Raw genomic sequence first — 24,678 nt, 5'->3', positions numbered from 1 at the left:
TTTTTTATTTTTTATTTTTCCTATAATTTCTGTTTATACTTTTAATATTTAGATACTTTCTTTTTCTTTGGATTCATTTATTTACTGTTATTTTTTAAAAAATTGTTTTGTCTGATTATTTAGAGATTTTCACATATTTTGGGATTTCCTTATTTTCTAGGTTCATCAAGTTTATCAGGAAGGTCTGTTTTTTCTTGCTAAATCTACTCTTTTATTATTATTATTATTATTATTATTATTATTATTATTATTATTATTATTATTATTATTATTATTATTATTATTATTTTTAAATATAATTCTGGGCTTTAGCCGTTGAGATTTAAAATTTGAGAATTTCAGATATGTATCGAAGAAAGAAAATCTTGTTGGTTCATTTCAGAATCTGGGTTTTCTTCAAAAGTTTTGTATAAATTAAAAATCCTTTTTATTTTCATTTTTACAAAAATAAAAATGAAATGTTCATGAGTGTCACTGTGTAGATTGAGTCATGGTTTAGTTTGTAGTGAATGATCCACTTAAGATCCTCTTACTATTATTAGTAGTTTCTTATTCTTACTAATATAAATATTTTTTTGATCTTTATTTTTTTATTTTTTTTTATTAAGAATCAAACATGGGTTTTTGAATTAATCAAAAAAATTCGAGCTTAGTTAATTTTATGTACATATATATAGATATGTAATTATTATATAGGTTTCGAAATCGAGGTAATAGATAGAAGAAGGAATTAAGAAATGATTCAAGAAGATCAAAATCAAATGTGTAGTAACAATAATTGTGGTGATAGACCATCATCGTCATCATCAAAAAAGTTGAAGCAAAAAAAAGTACCACAAAGAGGTTTAGGAGTGGCTCAACTTGAGAAAATTAGGATGGAAGAACAACAAAAGAAAGATGGCAACAATTTTCCATCTTCTTCCCAACTTTCTCCTACAAATTCGCCATCACATCATGGTATTCCCTTACCCAATTTCGCGATTACTAATAACCAAAACCCATCTAAATCTTGTGTACCCCCTTATAGTCCTCCATCTTCTCCTCCAATCCCAATGAGTTTGTCGCCTCCAAATCCGGTTTTTAGGCCTTGTTCATTGCCCAATACCGAGAATTTTCACTTAGGTCCAGTCCCTTCTTTGAGTCCTACCAATGGTGATGGGTTCCAAGTTGGATGGCCTTCAATCCCGGTCCATGGAAATGTTAATTTTCCTAAGTTGTGGCATGCAAACCCTCATGAATTTAGTCATGATCATATAGGGGAGAACGCGATTCTTCCTCCTAGTTCGGGTTTACCTTTTGAGACTTGTAGTGTTGCTCCTTTGCCTGATGTGCTACCACGGAGTACACTACAACATCAACCACCATCTTCATTGGTAAAAATCATGCAAATTTTCTTTTTATTTTTCTTTTTTCGAGTACACTTTGTGGATATATCTTTAGAATGTTATTAGTCTAATTTATTTCGTGTTCAATTTATATAGGTGAATGGCCTGTCTTCACCATCCGTGCTCAACTTTCCAATGGAGCCCCCTTCAAACCAAAGTTATTATGCGAATTACTCACCATTTTGCCCCGATGAGGAAAAGGTAATCAATATCCTCTCCCTGTCGCGCCTAGTAAATGCATCATGAACACGCATTTCTTTGATTATTAGCAATCATTTTTTGCCTAGACTTACCTTCATAGATTAAAACAGAATGACAGGAGGAAGAGTACTACCATTTCGCGACATCTTTGGTATATTTTGCCTACATGTTTGGTACATGTTTCGCTAACATATTTGATTTAACCTTGAATAGATTACTAGATTCAAGCTCACGTTTAGTACATGAGCACAGAACATCTTGTATTCACTGAGCTTATCACATGCACATTATCTTGAACATGATCAGTTATTCTTGCCAAACTTTGTTGACTCCCAAAATAAGATTTACCTTGCATTTTACAACTTCATTAATTGTAGTTAATCTTTGTTTTTGGCTCAATGATAACACCATATGTTGTACATGGCCGAACTAGAACAACTACGAATACCAAAATTAATTATACTCCGTAACATATAATTAGATTTATCTTGGCATTGAATATGATGAGCATATTTTTCAAAATAATTCCTTGAATGAGTGTACGAATGATCATATCCGTGTTGGATTGTGAAGTGTTCGACAAGGTTACTTAAATTAAGTTTGCATGTAACCTTACATAGATTGATTTTGTCAATCATGTTTCAAGTTACTAATGTTTTTAAAGCAATTTTCCATCATGTATATGAATGTTAAATTAAAACCTCAAAGAATTAATTAATGTATGGAATTTTCGATTATGTTGTAGTATAGATGATGATTGGTATGAAGAGGTCGTGTCCCTTCCCTCTAGACAACCCTCCAATACCGACATTTCATAGCAAATTCGCTCCTGTTGTCACTCATCTCCTCAGCCGATCAAATGAATCAACATCAAATGAAAATGGAGGAACGACGACATACAACTTGGATTATTCTAGCAACCCAATTTTCAGGTCAGTTTACCTAAACAAAATGTCATGACTAGTCCTTCGGTGTAGTTCATTTTTTAATTAGCTTGAATGACGGGTTCTTGGCTCTTCATATGCGCGATTTTTTAGTAGAGACATACCTCCATGCCCGATTACAATGCCTTCTGAGCCAGCAAACACAAGAAAGATCAATATATTAGAGAATGGCAATTCTAATACAGTAGAATTTCTTAGCTTGGCACCTACAACACTTGCTTCATCTTTTCCTAATTCGAGATTAAAGCAATTTTGCAAACTTGATACTTTACCTTACCAAGTAAGACATTATATCAATCTTAATAATTTTTTTTTTTTGGTCTAGCTAAACCAATTATATACAAAATTTTCTATTGACCCTTTTTTGTTCCAAAACTTGAAGGTAAGTATTGAAGACACAGTTATGGATTCAAGACGAGCCGGTTCGAGCCAGCAGTCTAATTTGTTGAGCTTCTTTCCCTCAACAAAGTTGCAAGCAACGACATTGCCGTCGTCACCACCAGCTAGTCATGGTAGTTGCAATACTGAAGTAGGAGAAAGTATTGATCTAAACTTGAGGTTGTAACGAAACATTTTTTTTTTTTTTGATTAGTTCATTTTATTTTGTTTTGTTTTAATTAGCAACAAGGACATTTTTATTTTTCTTGTTATTTCTTTTCTATGCTCCTTTGTCATTCATCACTAGATAATGTATGAGATGAAGAGGGTGTAAATTTCAAGAGACCTTTAAGATAACGTCCTAGGTAGGTTTAGGTTTAGTTTCCTATTAATGATGTTTTGTTGGTTTTTTTTGAAACTAATGAGACATACAATGGGCTAAATTTTATTTACAACATTTATATTCCCTCTATCACAAAATAATCATACTAAATGAATTTTTAGGATGTAAACAAAAAATGAATAGTTTGTCACTAAAATGAAAATTATTCCTGCTAAACTCATATAGTACAAAGTGGACTCCTCCACACTATTTACCTAACCAACACTAAATTCCCTGATATGCGTGTCCAAATCTAACAAGAAGATTACATGAGGATAAAGGGAGAATTATATTTATGTTATATATTACTGAGCTGAGGTGCCTTGAGAGAAATACATAGAGTAATTTCTGTGAATAATCTAGTGTTAGTATTGTAATGATTTCTCTTTCATCATCTTACCAAAGAGTTTGAAAAGTGTTCAAAAGATATATGAATCAAAATCATATATTAAACAATGCATGAGATAAACTCACAATAACTTACTGAATAAGAGTAACGTTTGAACGTGTTATAATACATTTTCGCTAGACGGAACAACACCAGGCTAGTATGTATGTCTATAGGGAAGTTTTGTAGGAGTACATAATACAAATATCAGCTATAAAACTTGAGGCATAAGGGAGAAAAGTGGATAAAAGAAACATGGTAGAAGAAGAGAGGTTATTGGTATGTTATTTAAGGAAATCTGTTTGGTTGGTTGATGGGTCAGCCACACTTTGTTTGGTAACAAACTGCTTTGCATGTGCCTTGTTGTGGGGGACGACTTGCCATTACAAGATTTTATTTTTACATTTTGTCTTGTGTAGTGTGTAAGCTTTAGGTGGGCTCACAATATCTCACTTCAATTATGGTGTTGTTCATATACTCAATTATGATAGGATTCTTTTGCATATAATAATTTCCATTTTCATGTACCAAAACTATAACTAGCTTGTCTATAAAAGGAAATGACCCTTACTTTTTCATCAAAATCCTGTCTATGGATGATTTCTTCTATAGTTCTAATGGTTGAGGAATGCTTTGTAGGTGTATTAGTTGTCACTTCAGTTCGGAAATAAGTATGACATTGATATAGTGCAGTTTGAATTATAAACGTGGCAATTAAGTGTTTGTTTGGTTGACATAAAAAATTTACACAAAGTAATATAAAAATTATAAAAAGTGTAAAAGAAGGTTGAGTTGTTTGCATTTGGTTGTCAAGATTGTAAGACGTATGTACAAAATTATTTCCTATGCTATGAGGAATTTACTCACCTTAGTCGTCCTTCTTAGATAAGTGGAGCTTTACATAAAAAGTATATTTTTTTATGCTCAATTGAACAATAGTTAAGTAGTCTCTATTAGACGTAACACTAAAATGAAGTTTGATTGGTGATGATTATAAAAAAACAAATAATTATTTTTATATAATACTATCTTGAGGTTGAGAATCCAGATTAAAGAGAACAAATTAGAAATAAGTAATTTTATTAGCATATGCTTGCAACATATATATTGAACTAGAAAGAAAGAAGTTGGGAGAGGATGTTCCATACAAGTTTGCGTTCAAAGAAAATGACATTGATTTAAGCAACAATCCCTAGAAAACCTTGCCTATCGGGTGCCTAAAATAGTTGAGCGGAAGTTCAATTTGATTTTGAATTTTTCCTTGTTTGGTGATGACGAGAAAGATAACGAGTAATACAAGGAATTACACTAACTAATCATGATAAGGGTGATTTAGTCACATTTATCCTTTATAGTAATTAGATTTTCTCAAACTGTTAACCTTTCTTGCAATTACAAATACCCCAAACAAAAATATCACTCTTGCTTGGTCTTTGAGTTATATACCCTTGTTTTTTTTAAAAAATTATATATATATATATATATATATATAATTAAGACAAAAACTTCATTGAATGAAATAAACATAATTACAACCTAGACTAATCGAAAGAAATTACTCCCTCCGTCCCTAAAAGAATGACCTTTTTGGCCAAATTTTAGTCCCAAAATGTTCATCCTATTTTTATTAAAATACCGATAGTTGTAATATTTGTACAAAATTAGCTTTCCCATGTAAATTTTGCTTTTTCCATGTACTTTTATTAATTTCTCTTCCTTCTTTTTTGCAAATTGCAAGTAACTTTACCTTTTCAATCTAGTAATAATACTTAAATAACAACCGCTAACATCATGCTAGACACATGTCAAGTTGTTATTAAAAAATTTTCCTCCAAAATTATTCATGATAACATTATTTTATGCCTTTTTATTTTTATTTTTTTGAAAGTTTATGCTTTTTTTTTTAAATTTTTGATTAGCTATATTATTATTAGTATCAATTTCTGAAAATCAATCTAAATAATTTAATTCCGCTTCCTCAGATACCCTTTCATCATTCAATTTTTCTATAACCTCTATTTTTTTTTAATATTTGATGTATTATTTATTTTGGGATTTCTAAAAATTGTGATATGAAAAAAAAAAAACAAATTTAGAAAATTTTATTTGTTCAAATCGTGCATCGCACGAGAATAATCTAGTATACTTTTATTAGCTCTCCCATACACTTGTATTTCCCATTTAAGTTATACTCGTAAAAACTCTCCAAAAGGGTCGTTCTTTTAGGGACAGAGGGAGTAAAATACAAGACACACACTAAAATCTTATTACATGTGTAATGTGTAGTTGAAAAGACTATGCTTCAACATCTAATGTCTTAATTGGTCATCATGCAAGGGACAATGCATGAACTATCTAGATGGTTGAGATTATTATTAAATAACTAGCATAAAATAATTGGCAAATTAACCAATGTATAAATCATTCAAGCAATGTATAATTGGTCATCATGCAAGTAACAATGCATATCAGTCTACAAAATTTCAGCAAGCAATTATTTTATACTTAGTGTTATTTGCTTTCTTTTTCTTTTTGGGAGAGGTAGCAACTCTAGCAAGCTGCTTAATATGTACTGTAAATGGGTTTGATAAAATTCACAGGCAAGGTGTGGGATCGAAACTCACCATTAACCATTTTCCTTTCCTTCTAAAAGACCCTCATATGTGTTAACCAAAAAAAAAAAGTAAAGAATGATGATTTGTAAATCTGAGCAGAAAAATCAAATATCAAGAAGTTACACAAGAAAAAGTAAAACTGCAGGTAAACCAAGAAATATTTACAGGAATACAAGTACACAGAAAGTACAGAAAACTCTGACAAAGTACAGCTTTGCTCATAACAATAATATGAGACAAAAAACTTGTGCTTATAATTCGTTACATTTACATTATCATACAGTAGCATATTAACAACCCGATAATCAAAGTTTGAAGTACAACTAATTCTAGAAAGAACTTGCACTACAACTAAAACAAGAACTCAGGTTAACACTCAAAATTTCAAGGTCTTGATTTTACAGTTTTGTGCTGTTGCTTAACCTTCATGTTCGATTGTAATTAAACTGAAATTCACTGTGTGATCGATATATACACTAATTAGATGAAAAGCTAATGTCTCAGATTGTTTTCTTTTTCATCTCATTTCGTGTTCATTTTACGATTAAACGTACATACTAATCAAGAGCAACTAATCAAGTGTATGTATCGAATGATACAGGGGAGTTACAGGGCTATGGATTTTCTGGAACATCGAAAACAGCAACTCTTAGGAAATTTTGAGGAGTTTGAAAAAGAGTTTTTGCCACCGCATGATCCACTGTTAGATAGTAATCTGAATTTATTAAAAAACATATCTTCGATAGAAGAAATGGAGAATGATTTTATTCGTAATCAGCTGAATATTAGAAGGTTTCAGCCTTCAAATTCGAACCCACCAATATTGAAGCAGCTTGAGACTAAAGTCATGTTGTCAAAGCAAAATCGTGAAATTTCAGACCTCCCACCATTGACAGAAAACTTGGATTCTGAGACACCTAATCACAGCAACGATTCTAGTAACCAACTTCCAGGTTCCTTAAGCTCTGACTTTGTGCTGTCGAGCCATGCCAATAACATGAAACTTGCTAATGAAGAGAACCAAAACATGAAGAACATCGTTTATATTGAGCTGAGTGACGCTTCTGACACTGATCAGCCCACATATTTCAACTTAGAGAATCTCAACACGAACATCAAATCACCAACTCAAGTTCACGAAATTGCATATCCACCAACACCACAATCATCCCTTTTGAAAGAATTGGGTTATGAGCTACTTAAACAAACAGACACTAATGACCAACTGATCACAGGATCCCAAAGCTCAGATGATCTTATGTGCTTTGATGATCTCCCACCATTGGATTCTACATTCTTAGCATTTATTGATTTTGAGATCCCAACTAGTCCACATATGGAAATTGACAAGGCAGCTTATATAAGCAAAGCTGCCACTGATTACGGAGAAAAATTTGCCAAGAAAGTGGATGGAAATCCGAGGATTCTTCAAGAAACAATGAAGAGAACTAGTAAGTGTAGCAATACAAGGGAAAAATTGGAGAAAGGGGTTTGTTGCGGAGGCAGATGCTGGAGGTATATGGAGAGTAAGTTGAGGGCAATGCAAACTATTCCTCGAGGGAGAAAGAAAAAAGGCTTTGAGCTAACCACTGATCAAATTAACTTCCAAAAACAGCGCCAAAAAATTAAGAACAGAGAATCTGCTGCTGCTGCTTACAATAAAGGAAAGGTAATACAATGATGCAAATATATATACAAGTATCATCATGACTTTTCACTAATACACCCACTATTCACTTATACTAACAAAACAGTCTCGTATCAAAAGTCTAGAAGCGCAAGTTAAGGAGCTTAAAGCAGAGAATAGGATCAGAAGAAACTTGATGAAGGTATAATATTACTCACCTTCTGTATGATTTTTCATGTTTCACAAGTTCTATGTTAAAGAAAAAAAGGGGTTTTCCAAACCTTTTAAGTTCATTGATGAAGCTGATGACTCTTTTCCTTAAAAAATTCGCATGTTTAAAATTTTACACCATCAATAGGCATTATCCTAATTATGTTGCTTTGTTTGACAGTTTATGGAAAATGGTTCTCATATACCACTGGAGAAGCGATCACTTGGTCGAACTACATCAGGATTTATGTAATATACAACAATGAACTAAAGAGATTTTTGGTCTGAATTAATATTATTGTTAAAAGAGGCTAAAGAAGCAAGATGAACTTATTTTTACATACCGATCATGCATTTTGTTTTCTCTTTCTTTATGTACTCATCTTGGATGTTTGGGAGATGTGTGGATGTTCAGATTGGAATAATGAGGTAAACACCAAGATTAATGAGATGGATGTATCAAACGAAGTAGTTGCTAGGTCCACTTAGCTCGCAGTGTATAGTACAAATATATAGGGTGCCATAGCTTCTACAGTTCTACACTAACTAGAGCAAACGACAATACTAGAGCCAAATTACCAGCCATTATAAATCACTTTTTCTTCAACCTTTTTTTACTGATCTAGAATTTATTCTTGAAGATGGATTAACTAGTTTGAGCTTATTCTTTCAATTGTGTGATCACACTTGAAAATGGTCGGCAACTATATGTAGCCCATCACCTAGCTAGATTAGTACCCTTTGGTATGGAACAATGAAGGGAACGTAATTCCCAAAGGTAGTTCAGTTTTGTGAATAATTCTAAATAGGCATTTTCTATCTTCTGCGGAAAAAAATTATTGATTACATTGTTGCTTAGTTTCAGGCGAATTCATATTGCTACCATCAAGTAGAACTTTATTGTGACCTTATCAATGGAAACTAGTTGACTTCTTTTCACAAAAAGTCAATGAAACATCTACTACCATTACTTGTCCTATTTCTTAAAATTACCTTAGGGTCATTAGTGATACACAAGCATACAATTTAGAAATGAAGGGCAAACTCACATTCAAAAGGGCAAAGCTTGTGATCAAAGTAACCTCAATCATGTAATTTTTCCAACTTTTGATTATAATAACAGAAAATATGGACATTTCTGAAAATTTTCATTGTATATAGAAGTAGAAAGACTAGACACACTGTGGTTCAGCTTCAGGTTTCGAAAAGATACATAGATATATAATTAGTACAAAAGTGAGGATGTGCATAGAAGATATCTACTTCACTCAAGCCTCATTTTACATCAAGAACACCTCAACCACACATGTGAGGTAAGGAAGCCAAAAGGGAGAGGGAGGGAGAGAAGAAACCCTTATTAATCATAAGGTAAAGGCATCATAAGGAAAAGGCAACCTATTGTTCAGGATCAGTGTTCGATTGTCATGTACAGATCTATGACCAACCAAAGACGTAATCAAGGACATAAACAAGCACCAGTGATAATGGGTAGAGAAGGAAGGCCACAAAACATGTCCAGAGAGGGAATGTAGTGCGGTAGCTGCCAAGACCACCCATAATGAAGCAAACAAGGAATATGACAAGCACTTCAGAGGAGAAGTTCCAAGTCAATCCTCTCACATAAACTAAAGCCAAAAACACTGAGAGACAGAGTACGTTGTTCATTGTTGCTGCTCCATATAACTGTAAAAAATAATAAAAAAAACAGTATAAATGTCTTCAGTGTCTTCTCATTGGTAAAAGTAAAATTCCATATTTCTAATTGATGCAATTCCTAGTTCAGCCATTACTGTATTTGTATTGATTAATTATTGGACATGAAACTATGGAGAAGATAGTCTGTTTCATTCTCAACAAGTTTTCTAATATTGCATTTAATTTTTACTCATTTGACTTGTGCACTTCCCACTACAGTAATGTGATCATCAATACCACTAATTTCAGATAGAAAAAAGTATAAAAAGCTGGTAGTTTGGAAATATATATTGAGATAATTCTAATAAGATTCCCACGTGATTATATTTTACTATACATACAGATAGAAAATGGTAGTCAATTATGAAAATGTGAATAGTGTGGAAATGTGAATAGTGTTGAAGTACAAAGTGAGAAAAAAATAGACACAGGGAGTACTATCTATAGAAAACAGACCCTGAATACCAGAATAAATTGACTTTTTACATATCTGCTACCACTAGCAGTTGTGAAAGCCATAGCATGTTACTCAATGAAGCCATTTGTTCTAAAATATCAATACACCAACCAAGAAACTAACCTAGAGACCACAGCACTAACTTGAGTGATACTCCAAATGAAAAAAAAAAAAAAAAAAAAAAAACAAACCCTTAGCACAAATTGTACCCTCTGAACTATCCACACACTATTGTAGTTCTTTGTAACCATCTTTTGTGGTTTATATGCAAGAAGAAATATAGTCATGTAGGAATGTGGGATCTTATCTATATACTTTTAAAACACTAAGCTTTTACTAGTAACTATTTTATCCCCCCACCCAGACAACCGATTGGGAAAAAAAAAAAAAAAAAAAATATAGAAGAGTGTCTAATCCTACTAGATTTTTAAATACTCGTGTTTTGCAAAACTCTACCTATTTCTCTTGCAAAGGTTTTCTCAAACCTTAATGTGTTTTATTCACATGTTTTTCCTCTTTTTCATCCCCTTACCACTCCCATAAATTTTATTTGTATACTCTTTTTGTTTCACTTCACACACTTTTCCCTTTCTTTTTCCTGTTTTTTTTTTCCCCCGAACTTTTATTCAATCGATATCTTGCCATGCTCTTTTTCCTAAACGGACGATTCCTTATGACAATTCACGTTAGCTGACCCAAATCAGTTTTGGGACTAAGACATTGTTCTTGTTGTCGTCTAATCCTACTAGATCAAAATGTTATAAACTCAATATGTTTATTCACTTCCAAACTTGCTAGACCTCTCTATCATAATATATGAAGTACAAGAAAACTTTATAAAAAATAAAAAAAATAAAAAAACCAACCAACCTCCGAAAATGTCAGTGATGCAGATCTCTTCTTCTTCCTGGTGGCAAAAATAATAGCTGACACAGCTTCACTGGAGTTGGTTGCTAGAGGAAGTGCAATAAACGATATAAAGAAAGAAGGAATGCTAGTTGCTTCGGAGAAATTGTCCACAGCATCAACTAACGGATCTGCAAAGACACCAGCAATAATAGTTCCAAGCACAAGAAATATTACTGCCTTGATGGCGGTTGCCTTGGGATTTTCAACAACTTCACCACCCTCTTCACCAGAATCACCCAACAGAAAATGCTCTCTTTCGGCTTCCTGCATATGAAGATTTAGAAAGTTATAACCATCAAGCAGATAAAATTTCAGAATATATGAAGTAAAGCTCTTGTTTACAACCAACCAACCTCATCATAGTCATCTAAATACTTCATTGTGTCAGCATTATGATGGGAAACCTTGTCACCTCTCACAACATTAAGCAACTTGGAGATTCCCATAGTGAACTCTTCTAGATCAATCCTATCATCTGGCCGCTCTACATCAAATTCTTTCATAACTTTCTGTACAATATCATCTTCACCCATGCCCACACTCACCCCTTCAAAATTCATCCCAACAACAAATGCACCAAGTTCTCCTTTTGAGAGAAAACCATTATCATCTCGGTCAATTGCCTTAAAAACCCTGTCAAACATCAGGCAATAAATGAAAAGCGATATCTTTTGACTTCCTATTTCATGCCAGGTGCATTACCAATCAAAAGATGGTATTAGTAGAACTTACTTCTTTACAGTATCATCGTTAAGAGTGCCATCAGGCTTGCAAAGTCTTCCAAGAGAATGCTTTTTCAAATGTTTAAGAAATCCTGTCAGCACACGCTTATGCTTGACGTAGGCAAGCCTCCTCTCTTGCATCCAAGGTTGAAAAACCTGCCTCAGTAAATTAATGAATCTCAGACCAGCTAACAAAGATGATTCAGAGTCTTATCTGAATATTGATTTAAAAATGAGATGATGCAGCTCTAATTTTTGGAATCTAAGACTCATCAGATTCAGACATTCAGATTTTTTTTTTCTTTTCAAGTTTTCCTGCATCATGGACTCATATACTCAACAAAGAAAGACGTAAATAGTTACAAGTAATTTTAAAAATGTAAAATGATACCCTACTATATTGATCACAAGACCAATAAGGAAAACTACAATAATGCGGTGTTGCTATATTATCAGCCCAAATAACAAGGAAAAAGCAGCAACAAAGAACCTCTAAAGCCATATAAAGAGGCACATAAGGAAGTCTAAGGACATAGCTAGAATTCCAACATAAATTCAGCCGTATGGAAGAAAATATATATTTATCAAAATCAGTGGCTCATATTCACCTGAATCACTTATTTAGCAATATTTACAATGCCACAAATCCTACCCAAAGCATAATTACCTGAAAAGCACAGTAGCTAAGCAGCATAACAAGAGATAATATGAGGCCAATCAGCACAGCCAAATGTCTTCCTGAACTTGAATTGAGAGCTTGAGGCAATTGGACGACAAGAAAGGGCAATACAGAAATAGCCATGATCCTTGCAGCATAACTAGTCCAAATATCAGTAGAAACACCAGAACCTGAAGAAATAAATCGGGAAAAAAGATATCAAAGTGCCCCTGCAGACTATAGCTGTACAAAGAAATGGAAAATTTCACACAGATTGATGTTGCATGGGTGGCAATGCAGATATGGGTCAGTTCATCTGTACATTGCATTGGAATTTTAAGCAGGCATCTGGCTGAGCAGTGAGCATAATCAAAGGTATTTGATGAACAAACAACATGCCAAAAATTCACAACAGATAGCCACCCACCTAGTAAACTAAATCCTTTTGTATCTTGTTCATCGATTGCACGGTTATTCTCAAGGTCACATTTGCCAATCAAAACACAAGAACCCCATATAACTGTAAGAAGCATTACTGTGGAACCAGCTAGCAACCCCATTCCAACTGAAACCTGATCTTGAGCAATTGCAGGAGTTCCAGAAAGGCCAGAAACTGCAGAAGAAAATTAAAAGGTGTATAACAACATATTCAAATGCCTGCATAATAACCATTTTCAACAGATTTCGTAAACCTTTCTAGGAAATTAAAAAGTAAAACAAATTATATAGGCAGTTACTAGATGTGATATATGACAATGATATTGACAAGTTTTACCAGGTAACTCACTTGAGAAACATACACCAAACATAATATTAGATCAACTAGGAGTAAGGATCCAAAAATAAACGGCAAAAGAGCAGCATTATGGCTTTAAAACAATAATTAAGATGACTCCAAAAGACTGATTCAATCAAGCTGCAACAGAAGTAATTCATTCAAGAAACAAGCCAAACTCAAGTCCATATGTCTTATATTATTTTTGAAGGCAGTCCATATGTCTTATATTTACCAAATAAAATTACAAATAGAATTAATTTATGGCTATTGTTTTATGTAAATGTTAAGTTTTGAAAAGTAAACCAATAATTAGACAAACCAGTATTCTTGAGACCTATAAATAAACTCGTACTCATACTGAATTAGTAATGGAAACAAATCACAATCAAGCCACTGTAGCATAATCCTTGCAAATTAAAGTTTAAAAAATAATACTAGTAGTCAAACTTTCAATATAACTATTAAAATAGACTTCTTTCTTGGATTGTTTTTGACCAGTTTAGTTCACCCAACTGAAGCAAATTTAGCAGTCGGACATAGACAAGTCTGTAAATTTTGAATATTCTATTTGACATAGAACTTTCGCTCATGAGTCATCCACCTAAAGTTCGTTAGGATGTCCACGTTACATCTAAATATAATTTTACGCCCTCTCACATTCTTTGTCCCAAGTGCCGAGCACACGGGAAAATGTAAAGTTACATCTCAATGTACCACAGTCCACGGGATTGATGTAAGAAATTCATCAATCAGTAATTATATAAACACTTAAGACCACACAATTACATGAATTAGTAAATTAAAAATGCAAAAACACATCAAATTGTATTAATTCATAAATCAAAATCAAAGCAATTCCAAAAATCAAGTTTTAAAAATAAAACGATAACAAATATTATCATAGCATCAAAATTTCATTATAACCGATTAACCATATCCCAAACCCAATCATAGAAACCATGAAATATTTACTTTTTTTTTTTTTTTTTTTTTTTTGTCTTTTAGTCTAGAGAAAGCCACAAAAGTAAGTGATATAGACAAGATTCGATCCCATGTCTTATAAAACCTCGAGATTCAAATCCACAAAAATATAACAATCCAAAATAACAAGAACAAATTAAAAAAAAATAAATAAAATAAAATAAAATTTAATTACCAAGGATGAGCATGGCATCTGGAAGAGCACCAAGAATAGGAAGAAAGAGCCCACCAATAATACCAGGACCCAAAATCTCCAACAAAAGTTCACTTCCATTAGACAGATAAGTAGCAGCAGTATACATCAGAAACCCATAAACTAAAATTAAGAAGCAATTTCCCAACGCTGTTGTAGTACATGGCAAAAACCCATAACTTTGTTCACATGTTTCAGCAGTAAACACTGATTTAAGGGATGGAAATCGAATATAGGACGAACCCACATCGCCAATTCCGCCGGAAATCGGATCGCCGCCTTCATTGGTGGCGTAGACGGTGGCAATGAAGAGAATTAGGAGAGAGAAAATGGGGGTGTAACCAAGTTTCATGGTGATTTGGTGGGGTTTTGACAAATAAAAAATAAAATGGTGGATCTTATAAAAGAATGGTCCTTTTATGAATGTTCATATGTTAGGAATTTGTACGGCCAGATTGCCACCAAATACGGCCGATAAATTATTAACCAACCGATTTATTATTATTATTATTATTATTATTAGTACTATTAAAGGGACACTGGAGAATGCGCCCCGTGTATGAGGCGCGTAGACTGTGTAAAATGATATAATTTAAGATTTATTTTAACTTCAATCTGTGAGTTTGATCTCGAATGTGCCCTGTATATGTGGCACGTAGACCATGTAAATGATGTAATAATAAAGTTTTTGATTTATTATTTTGATAATAACAATTTGTGAGTTTGATGTAATAGTGGGGAGTTGAGGAGTCAAAAGACATGTAGAGTTTTGAAGAATAGTACATTGTGGATTTGATTTATAGCATTAGTAATTAATAAACAAGTGTTTTAAAAGGCAGGGAAGATGGTGATTGGTACCCTAGTGGCCCGCTCTTCTTTGAGCTGTTGTGAAAGTGACGATAGATAGGAGGTTTTTGGATGGATCGTTTTGGATTTGGGAAACTGGGATTCAATCAGTAGTTGGGTTGATGTCGGTATAGACTAGTCTACGTGATTACTTCGTTTGTTTCTGAGTAATTCAGTATACTTGTCAACACACATAACCGTTACACGATTGATATATGGGAGCAACAACAATCTGGGTTTATATATTGACAAATTATGAAAATTTCACCATACTTTCGGTCACAATACAAAAGTTATTAAAAATAGCCCGTTTTGTATGGGCCAGCCACACCATGTGACCAATTAAAGTAACTTTTATAACATTGATTAAGTAACCCCCATAATACCGACCGAGTAACCCATATAACACTGACCGAGTAACTCTATAACAATGACGAAGTAACCCCTTTAACACTGACCAAGTAACCCTCATTACACTAGCAAAGTAACCCCTATAGTGGTTGGCCACACCGTGTAGTCAGCCACATATAAGACTTTGTATATTAAAAAAAAACGGAAAGAACATTGCATACAAATTAAAGTACATGAGGAAAAAAAAAATCAAAACAATTCCCTTTTTGATTTAAGGGATTGATTTGTTATTTATATTCATTGATTCACCAAATTGATTTATTATTTACATTTTATGTATTAATAAAATACTTTAACTTCTAAACCATTTAATCCTCTCAAAAAGATACCAATTTTCATTTGTGTCACTTGGGTACGAAATTTCATTATATAAATATTCAATTATACAAAAAAAAAAAAAAAATAGTAATAGTTTATCTTTCTACTCTCTAACTTTTTACTCTTTCTCTATTTTCCCAACTCTACCTTTTCCCTCTTTCACCTTTAATCTATAATTTATATCAAGTAACTTATAAAAAAAAATTATTGTCAAGATGTATACAAACTTTAAAAAATAATAGCAATATTGAATTTAAGGGAGCAATCAAAGGTATACTTTCTGAACTTTATTTACAATTCTTTTTTTTTTTTAACAAATTGTGCTTTAGAATTTTGTCTAGGTTTTTATAAATCTTTTTACAATTTATTTTTCCTTTTTCAATGTTTAAAGATATTTTTTTTAATATTAATTTTAATGTATTTTAGTTTTATCAAGTGTCTTTGTTAAAAACAAAAAAAAAAAAAGTTTTATCAAATGTCACTTTGTTTTATCAAGTGTCACTTTTTTTCTGATCTTGATTTTTATTAAGTTTATGTAGGAATTTAATATTTTTCAAATTTTTTAAAATTTGTTTTAGAATTTTGGGTGATTGGTGTTTAATCGTGTTTTTTTTTTTAATATGAAGAATTGTGTATCAAAATTTCGTTTGGATTTTTAATAGATTTGCATAATTAATTTTCATTCACAATGTTTAAAGATTGAGTTTTTTTTTTCAATATTTATTTTGTTATGTGTTTCCTTTTTATTTTTAAGATCTCAATTTAAATATTTTTTTTTTACTTCAGTTTTGTCTATGATTTTCGTTTATTGTGTATTTTAATATTGTTTTTGTAAATATGAACTAGATTTGCAAAACAATTTTAGGAAATTCTCACAGGTGAACTCCAATTTTTTAATTTCTCAGTGGTAAACTTTTTAAAAATTATTATCAATGGTAAACCTTAATTAGCTTGACTAATGCATTGTTAACCTTAATGATGATTTTAACTAATTCTTTAACCATAGTTACCCTTTTTCTTAAAAAAAAACCCCCTAAAATGACATTACAACCCCTATTTACTACCCCTCAACCAACTATGTCTAATCAAATTTACCCATCATCTATCTCATTTCATCTTCTTCTGAATTCGAAATTCAGAGTCTGATTGTAAAGAAAGCTTGTAATTTTCGTGGGAGGAAAAATTCTAGGGTTAGTGAAATTCGTGTGTTTGCTTAATTCTTTGGAGGGCGAAGAGATTTTGGAGTGATTTTTAGGGTAATTTGTTGCGAATTGTGGGGTTTAATTTTGACGAAATTGCGGTTGTTTGAGGCAAAATTTTGGATTGTCGAACATTCAAGTGGAGTTACAGTTCGATCTTTGGTGAAAAGTACTCAATTAGAGCGTGAATTGAAGTCATGTATGTGATTTTTATGCTTACATTTGTGTGATGCTCTGTTTTCTGGTTTGTATGTAATGTTGTTTATTATATATGTTTGTTTATTATGTCAAATCGATATTGTTAAATTCTAAAGTCGTTTTTTTATGGTTTAAATATGTTAATTGTTTGTAATTCTTGTCAAAGTTGTAGTTCTGTGTGATTGTTATATTATCAAGTTTCTAGGGTACGAATCTTATACAAGTGTTGTTGTTTGTGTTTATTTCTGTGATTGATATAGAATGGATGATACAATGCTGTTACAGTTTCAGTATAGGGCTATATATGTGCCTATTTTGGTTGAGGATACTGATAAGGTTAATCTAATAGACCTAGTTGTAGAGTATTGGGAAAAGGCAAAGGAAAACAAAGTAGTGGAAACACCTAAAAATCCCACATTCAAGTATGTATATAAGATGAAGCATGTTAATCTTGAAAATGACAATGACTTGATGAAAATGTTTACAAACTTACCTGACAAAAAAGAGATTTACATATGGGTTGGAGTTGGTCTTAAAGACACTAAAGTGGTAGTAGCTGCTAGGTCTTTGGTGAAGGGAAAGCATCCAATGGATGAATATGAGGTGGGTAAGGAGTCAATGGTTGAACCTATACTGGTTAGCCCTCTAGTTATTGAACCTAGGAAGAAACTTACACCTAGGAAGAGGAAAACCCTAGAAGTAGAAGCTGAAGTTGTTAGTAAGGAAGACTTTGATAGGCATGTGAGAGCATTGGGTAACCAGCCTACAATAGTTGAACCTGAAGTGCTTACTTATGATCCTGATGAAACATGGCCTGAAATGGAACAGAGATTGGAAGAAGAGGGTACAAGTAGAGGAAGGGTAAAAGCTAGAGGTAGAGGGAGAAGGAGAGGCAGGAGCAGTGTGAGAGGTAAGGGTAGTGGGAGAGGCAGGAGTAATGTGAGAGGCAGGGGTAGTGGGAGAGGGAGGGGAAATGCATTACAAGACTGGTTCAATATTTCCCCAACCCCTTGGGATGGTGAGCAACCTGAGCAACCTGTTAGACCCCAAGACACACAACCTCAATACATAACTCCTGCAGAAGTTATCACCCAAGACACACAACCTAAACCATCTTCCCAAAACATTGTACCACCTTTGTAGAATGTTGGAGAACATGATGTTGGTAACAGTTCAAGGGTCAATTAATCTTCTAAGTTATTTGGAGCGTCAAAGTTTTTCCACAAGAGGATTCCTAGAACTAGTGCTAGAAGAAATGGTATTGTAATTAGTACTAGTATAAGTGAAGGTGAGAGTGCTGTCAACACTGAGCAACATCTGAGTGAGGGTGAGAATAGGAGAACAAAAGGTAGCTTAGGTGAAGACACTGTGGATACAACATTAGTTGTGTATGCTGATGATGAAGATGAGTGTGCAGATGCTGGTTACAACCTTAAAGACTAGTCTGATGATATGGAAGATGATGATAATTAGAGTTTTGAGGAAGAGGGAGAGGAAGATATATCCAGTAATGAATGGCCTTGTGGTTGAGGATTCTTATGATCCTTTTGAGGAACCAGAATTTGAGTGTAAGGATGAGCAAGATAACTATTTGAGTAAGCTGTATAACAATGGGGAAGTTTACAAGGATGAGGGGTTTGGGAAAATTTTTTTGAAGGAACAATAACTTTTTGTTGACAAACAACACCTAAGAGATGTTGTTAGGGATTATTGTATCTAGTGTGGGTTTGCTATTGTTATGATTATGCTAGTACTAAGAGATATGTAGCAAGATGCTCAGACATACACTGTAACTGGAGGCTACAAGCGTCAGTTCTACCAGATGACACTACATGGGCAATCAAGCCCATTAGCAATCTAGAGCACACATGCTAAGTACTTAAGACTAGGAACCCTATGGCGAATGTGAAATGGTCTAAGAGAGTGTTAATGGATGATATTAGGGCTAATAATGACATCCCTGCTAAGTCCCTGAATGAGTTACTGTGGAAGAGATATTGTGTTGACATGGCTTATAGCAAATTATACAGAGTAAGGACCAAAGCTTTAGAAGAAATACATGGTGGCCATGATGAGTCATACAAACACTTGCCAATGTATTGTGATGTAATTAGAGAGGTCAACCCAAACTCTATTGCTAATGTTGCTTGGACCAGACCCCACCCAGAGAGCCCCCTACAGTTCAGAAGCATCTTTATTGCTTTTCAAGCTGCATTAGATGGGTTGAACGCTAGTTGTAAAAGCTTGATTAGGGTTGATGGGGCCCATCTTAAGGGCAATTATGGTGGTGTGTTGCTTTTTACAGTAGCCATAGATAAAAATAATGAGATATTTCCAGTTGCATGGGCATTTGAAGGTGCTGAAGACAGTGAGAGCTGGAAATTCATCATTTGGCATTTTAAGAATGCACTAACAAATTTAGGGAGGGGTGATGAATGGTGCATAATGTCTAACAGACAGAAGATAAACTTTTTTACTACATCTTTATATGATTTACTTATTATGGGTGCTTAATTTATGGTGCTGGTGCTAATAACATATGTGAACCTGTTTTTTTAGGGTATTGACATTGCTTTATCTGAACTATGGCCAAAAGTGGGAAGAAGATATTGTTGGAAACATTTAGTGACGAATTTTAAGGGCTCTTTCCCTAGATTGTTGATGTTCCAACTTTTCTGGAAAGCTGCTGGGACATACAACCATCTCATTTTCAAGAAATCCATAACATCTTTGAAGAAGGCAAATCCAGCAGCATTGGTATGGCTTGCAGATGTTGGACCACAGTTAAATTGGACAAAACATGCTTTCAATCCAGCTATCAAAAATGATATCAACAAAAACAACTTTGTTGAAAGCTTCAACTCTACTTTGGGGGTGGATAGATGCAGACCAGTGTTGACCTTGCTTGAAGGTAACAACATTAATCAAGCTCTCTTTAAATGATGACTGATTTTGGGTACTAATACATATGCTAACATGATTTAATTTCTTTGAATAATGTAGGTATTAGAATGTTGACTATGGTGAGAATGGCTACAAGAAGGAAAGCTTGTGAAGGTTGGAGAGATGACTTCTGTTCTAACATCATGAAAAGGATTCAAGTTATAAGGCTAGAGTCTAGGACATGTAAGTGCTTAAAATCTGGTGATAGACTACTTGAAGTCTTGGATGGCAGGTATGTTCTTGTTGTGAACCTTAGGGATAAAACATGTGTGTGTAATGCATGGAAATTATGTAGTATATCTTGTAAACATGCTATGAGGGCAATATAGCACTTACATGATGACCCTAGAAAGTACATCAATGAGTGGTACTCAGTCCAAAGGTACAAGCTCACCTATGGAAACACCATAAAAGTTATATATGATGTAGAGCAATGGCCTAATAGCCATTATGAAGAGATTGGTCCACCCCCAATGAAAAGAGGGATAGGGAGGCCTGCTAGGAAAAGAAGGAAAGAAGAAGGTGAGCAGGCTAAGGGGAAGAGATCTAAGATTGTGAAATGTGGCAAATGCCAATAGTTTGGGCACAATTCACAAACATGTCAAGGTGGAATCACTAAGAAAGAGACGGCTAAATTTGGAGCAGCTTCAATATCTCAGGCTAGAGGAAAGCAAACAACAAGGACAGCACAAAAGCAAGCCGCAAAGCTAAAAAAAAAAGGAATCAGTTTGAGCCAACCAGATCCTGCCACAATGGCAACTTCATCACAACCACTGATATAATCACCAAGAACCAGGGCAAAGAAAGGAGTTTTAGCATCTAAACCTTTTTAGTTTATGCATTTCAGAGCCTAAGTATAATGTCTTACTTGGTTTTGTAAATCCAACTCTAGGAAATCGAATAATTACTGTTTTGAATGGCACCAAATTCTGACTTATAAACTTGGTCTTTTGTTTGGTTGTATTTTGAACAAGTATGAGGTGGTTCAAGTTTATGACTATATGATGCCTATAAATGATAATTTTTTGTTCAAATATTAGTGCTCTCTTGCATTCATCAGAGCTGTCAAGTTGTATTATATTACATTACTGTCAGTTTTCAATTTTTTTAGATAATTTAACCAATTGTTTCAAATTACCAGAAATTGCAAACAATTATATACCAAACATAGTGCTTTTATTCATTAAAATGAATTACAAAAGTTCAGATTTGTTCTCCTAATACACCATAATTCCTAAAAAGTACCCCCACCATCCTAACTACCTTAATCATCACTTAGAAACTACAAAAAAGAACAAGATACATAATCAGGGTCACCCTCATAATTAATTTGATAAAATTCATCAATTCATTAAGCCTATCAATAACATCAACACTACCACCTTGCTTAACCTCCATTTCCTCGCATGCCCTAATTATATCCCCTTCCTTCAACCACGCAAAGAAATCGCAAGTTCTGCACTTGAAGAACAACCTTCGTGGGTTTCTGGTTGTCTCTGAAATCATTACAACAGCAATCTGGGGAGGAGAACAATCACAGCGAGAATGCTTCACCCACGCAATGTTGTCATCCATGGTGATAGCCTTCTTAGCAGTAGAAGAGCAAGAATTTCTCATTGAAATTGGGGGAAATTACTGAGCAGAGAGAGAGAGAAATGAATAGCGTTAAAAGTTAGGGTTATATAAATTGGGGGAAATAAATAGAAATGAAATTGGGGGATTCGTTTAGGAGGGAATTAGGGAATTCATTTTGGAGGGAAAGCTAATTTTTTAAGGTTAGATTAGTCATTAGTGCTGTAGTTAACTATTGTTAGCCAAATAATTACATAAAATCATCAGTAAGGTTACCAATGCATAAGTCAAGCTAATTAAGGTTTACCATTGATAATAATTTTTAAAAAAGTTTACCACTTAGAAAATTAAAAAATTGCAATTCACCAGTGAGAATTTCCTAACAATTTTTTTTTATTTGATCAACTTTAATTACGTTTTAAAATTTTTATTTCCACTTATTATAACATGATGCTTTTCATGTGTCAAAGTAGTTATTTGTATTATTTCCTTGATGCTACTTTGTACATTCATTATATGATAACATTACAAGTTTCTCCTTTTTAATGTTCAAAATGTTTGGTTGCACATAAGGTAGACTCCATATTTGTTTAAATTTAATATATATATATATATATATATATATATATATATATATATATATATATATATATATATATATATATATATATATATATATATATATATATATATATATATATATATATATATATATATATATATATATATACATACATACATATACAATAGTCAGATGAGAAGGACCTTATAATGAGAAGAATGAGAAGGAATCTAATACATTCAAATAAACAGATCTAATGGCTCTCATTACATTCTTCACTAATGGCAAAAATGTAAATATCCTTTTTTTCTACTTCTCTTTCTATTTTCCCAATTCTCTAGTTTTCCCTCTTCTTGTACATATATCTTCCCTATTTTTTCTCTGAGTTTAGAAGATGCTCTAAAATGATAACCAAGTGGAATCAAGTAAAAGTAAACACTGTATATGCTTAATTTTTAAACTAAATCGACATTATTCTTGTAAAATTTGTGCACGTTCTTAAACTAATTTGTGCATATTTATTAAGCTGAATATGCAAAGTTTTTGTACTAAACGTGCAAATTTTTCCAATTGTATATTTATATTGCTAGCTGAACATTCTCTAGATGACATCGTTGGTTGATTAATCCTTACTATTATTAGGTTTACAAGTTATTCATGACCACTATTACTTTCTCATTTCTAAAAGTACAATTAGAACTATGAATAAGCATTGATGTAGGAGAGAAAGAATCCAACACAACGAAGAAGAAAAACAATGATATAATGAATGTGCAAAAATTTTGAGTCAAACGTGCATAAATTTTAAGTCAAATGTGCATAATTTTAGGAGAGAGAAAGAGAGACAAAAGAATGTGTATGAATATATAGAAGAGAGATGTCAAGGAGAGAAGAAAAGGTTAAAAAAATCTTATAAAATCTGGAAAATGAAATGTGCATAATTTTCGAACTAATTGTGCAGATTTTTTAGACTAAATGTGCATAATTTTACAAAAATGAAATTTGATCGTTAGATTAAATAGATAGTCAAGATTCCTTCTCATTGGATCTCAACCCTATATATATATATATATATATATATATATATATATATATATATATATATATATATAAGAACAATTTAAATACATAATAGTAAATTTCATTAATTGAAAAACATATACTTTGTATTTAATCAACAAAATTAACCCGTGCATCGCGCGGGCTTAATACTAGTTGAATTCATATAGAGAGAGAAACCACGGTAAAATTTGAATTTCAAAGTGATTCAATGCTTTAATAGAGTTGATTTTATCGTTCCAATATAATCTTTTAATGATGTACTTGATTAATTTGTTGTTGAGAGAAAAGGTATTTTTTTAATTTTTCCCCCTATTTTCGTGTTATTTTCTGAGGTTGAAGATGATGTTCTTCGTATTATGATAAATGTTCTTGTATCATTTCTTGAATACATAATCTTTTTTTTATTGGAATGGAACATGTTCTTTAAATCTGATCAATATTTTCTTTGTGTATGAACTATATGTTCTTTACATTATAACAGTGTATTTTAATATATGTAAATTAAAAATGTTCTTTGCTGGATTTCAATAATAATAATCATGTTCTTTTAATTTAGATAACATGTTCTTCTATATTAATATGTGTAGGGAATATTTCAAGCATCCTACATTTGAGCCCCGCTGTGATCATACACTTAAGCATGGTGGCGTCCAAAGGGAAGGAAGCTAGAGTAAAAGAGTCGCCAACAAGTTTTTAGGAACTTGTAAACCGTTCACAGGGTGAAGGTTACACCCCTTATCGATCCAGGAGATCGTTAACTCCAATAGGTCTGGAACCATGACTGGAAATTCGGGGATGAAAGTACAAATCCAACCTAAAAGAGATTGAACCTGCCTTAAATAGGCCTCTACTTTATTCTTCTGGTATTCATGTGCGCTTTCTGACTAACATACAACCATTAGGTTAACCCTAAACCTGTTTAATCTATGTTGGTTGAATTTAATGCACAAGCAAAACTATTATTGGCGATCACTTGAATTATAATCATATTGGCCTAAACAAGATTATTAATTATCTTATTAAGCGTGATTACTAGTACAAATT

The 24,678-nt window shown here is 32.9% G+C and overlaps 2 protein-coding genes across 2 annotated transcripts; one reads left to right on the top strand and one right to left on the bottom strand.

Annotated features, from left to right (window-relative positions):
- Positions 1-9,202: 9,202 nt before the first annotated feature.
- LOC145574798 (sodium/calcium exchanger NCL-like) lies at positions 9,203-15,202 on the bottom strand. The gene is made up of 7 exons (XM_081632658.1): positions 14,506-15,202; positions 12,999-13,184; positions 12,581-12,762; positions 11,924-12,069; positions 11,545-11,824; positions 11,153-11,455; positions 9,203-9,813 (listed from the first exon to the last, which is right to left on the bottom strand). Exons 1-7 carry the CDS (start codon positions 14,873-14,875, stop codon positions 9,565-9,567), a joined length of 1,716 nt encoding a protein of 571 aa, XP_081488784.1. The 5' UTR covers positions 14,876-15,202; the 3' UTR covers positions 9,203-9,564.
- A 4,189-nt stretch (positions 15,203-19,391) lies between these two features.
- Positions 19,392-21,016, top strand: LOC145575569 (uncharacterized). Its single transcript, XM_081633419.1, has 4 exons — positions 19,392-19,901; positions 20,055-20,406; positions 20,499-20,670; positions 20,788-21,016. The coding sequence occupies exons 1-4, from the start codon at positions 19,392-19,394 to the stop codon at positions 21,014-21,016; spliced, it is 1,263 nt and encodes a 420-aa protein (XP_081489545.1).
- The last annotated feature ends 3,662 nt before the right edge of the window (positions 21,017-24,678 follow it).

Source organism: Chenopodium album, chromosome 13 (assembly GCF_948465745.1).
Source record: "Chenopodium album chromosome 13, dcCheAlbu1.1, whole genome shotgun sequence".
NCBI lineage: Eukaryota > Viridiplantae > Streptophyta > Magnoliopsida > Caryophyllales > Amaranthaceae > Chenopodium > Chenopodium album.
Note: the sequence above shows the minus strand (reverse complement) of the source record. Positions and strands in the feature narration are given on the sequence as shown.

What these genes read in the sequence shown, in the direction of transcription:
- LOC145575569 (XM_081633419.1), top strand. Translation starts at nt 19,392, where the DNA reads ATGGCGAATGTGAAATGGTCTAAGAGAGTGTTAATGGATGATATTAGG. An exon ending in AGTGTTGACCTTGCTTGAAG is followed by an intron (nt 20,407 to 20,498) that starts GTAACAACATTA and finishes TGAATAATGTAG; the next exon opens with GTATTAGAATGTTGACTATG. An exon ending in CTTGAAGTCTTGGATGGCAG is followed by an intron (nt 20,671 to 20,787) that starts GTATGTTCTTGT and finishes TGATGACCCTAG; the next exon opens with AAAGTACATCAATGAGTGGT.
- LOC145574798 (XM_081632658.1), bottom strand. Translation starts at nt 14,875, where the DNA reads ATGAAACTTGGTTACACCCCCATTTTCTCTCTCCTAATTCTCTTCATT. An exon ending in TTAGCTACTGTGCTTTTCAG is followed by an intron (nt 12,070 to 12,580) that starts GTAATTATGCTT and finishes TTACTGAGGCAG; the next exon opens with GTTTTTCAACCTTGGATGCA. An exon ending in CATCACTGACATTTTCGGAG is followed by an intron (nt 9,814 to 11,152) that starts GTTGGTTGGTTT and finishes TATTTTTTACAG; the next exon opens with TTATATGGAGCAGCAACAAT.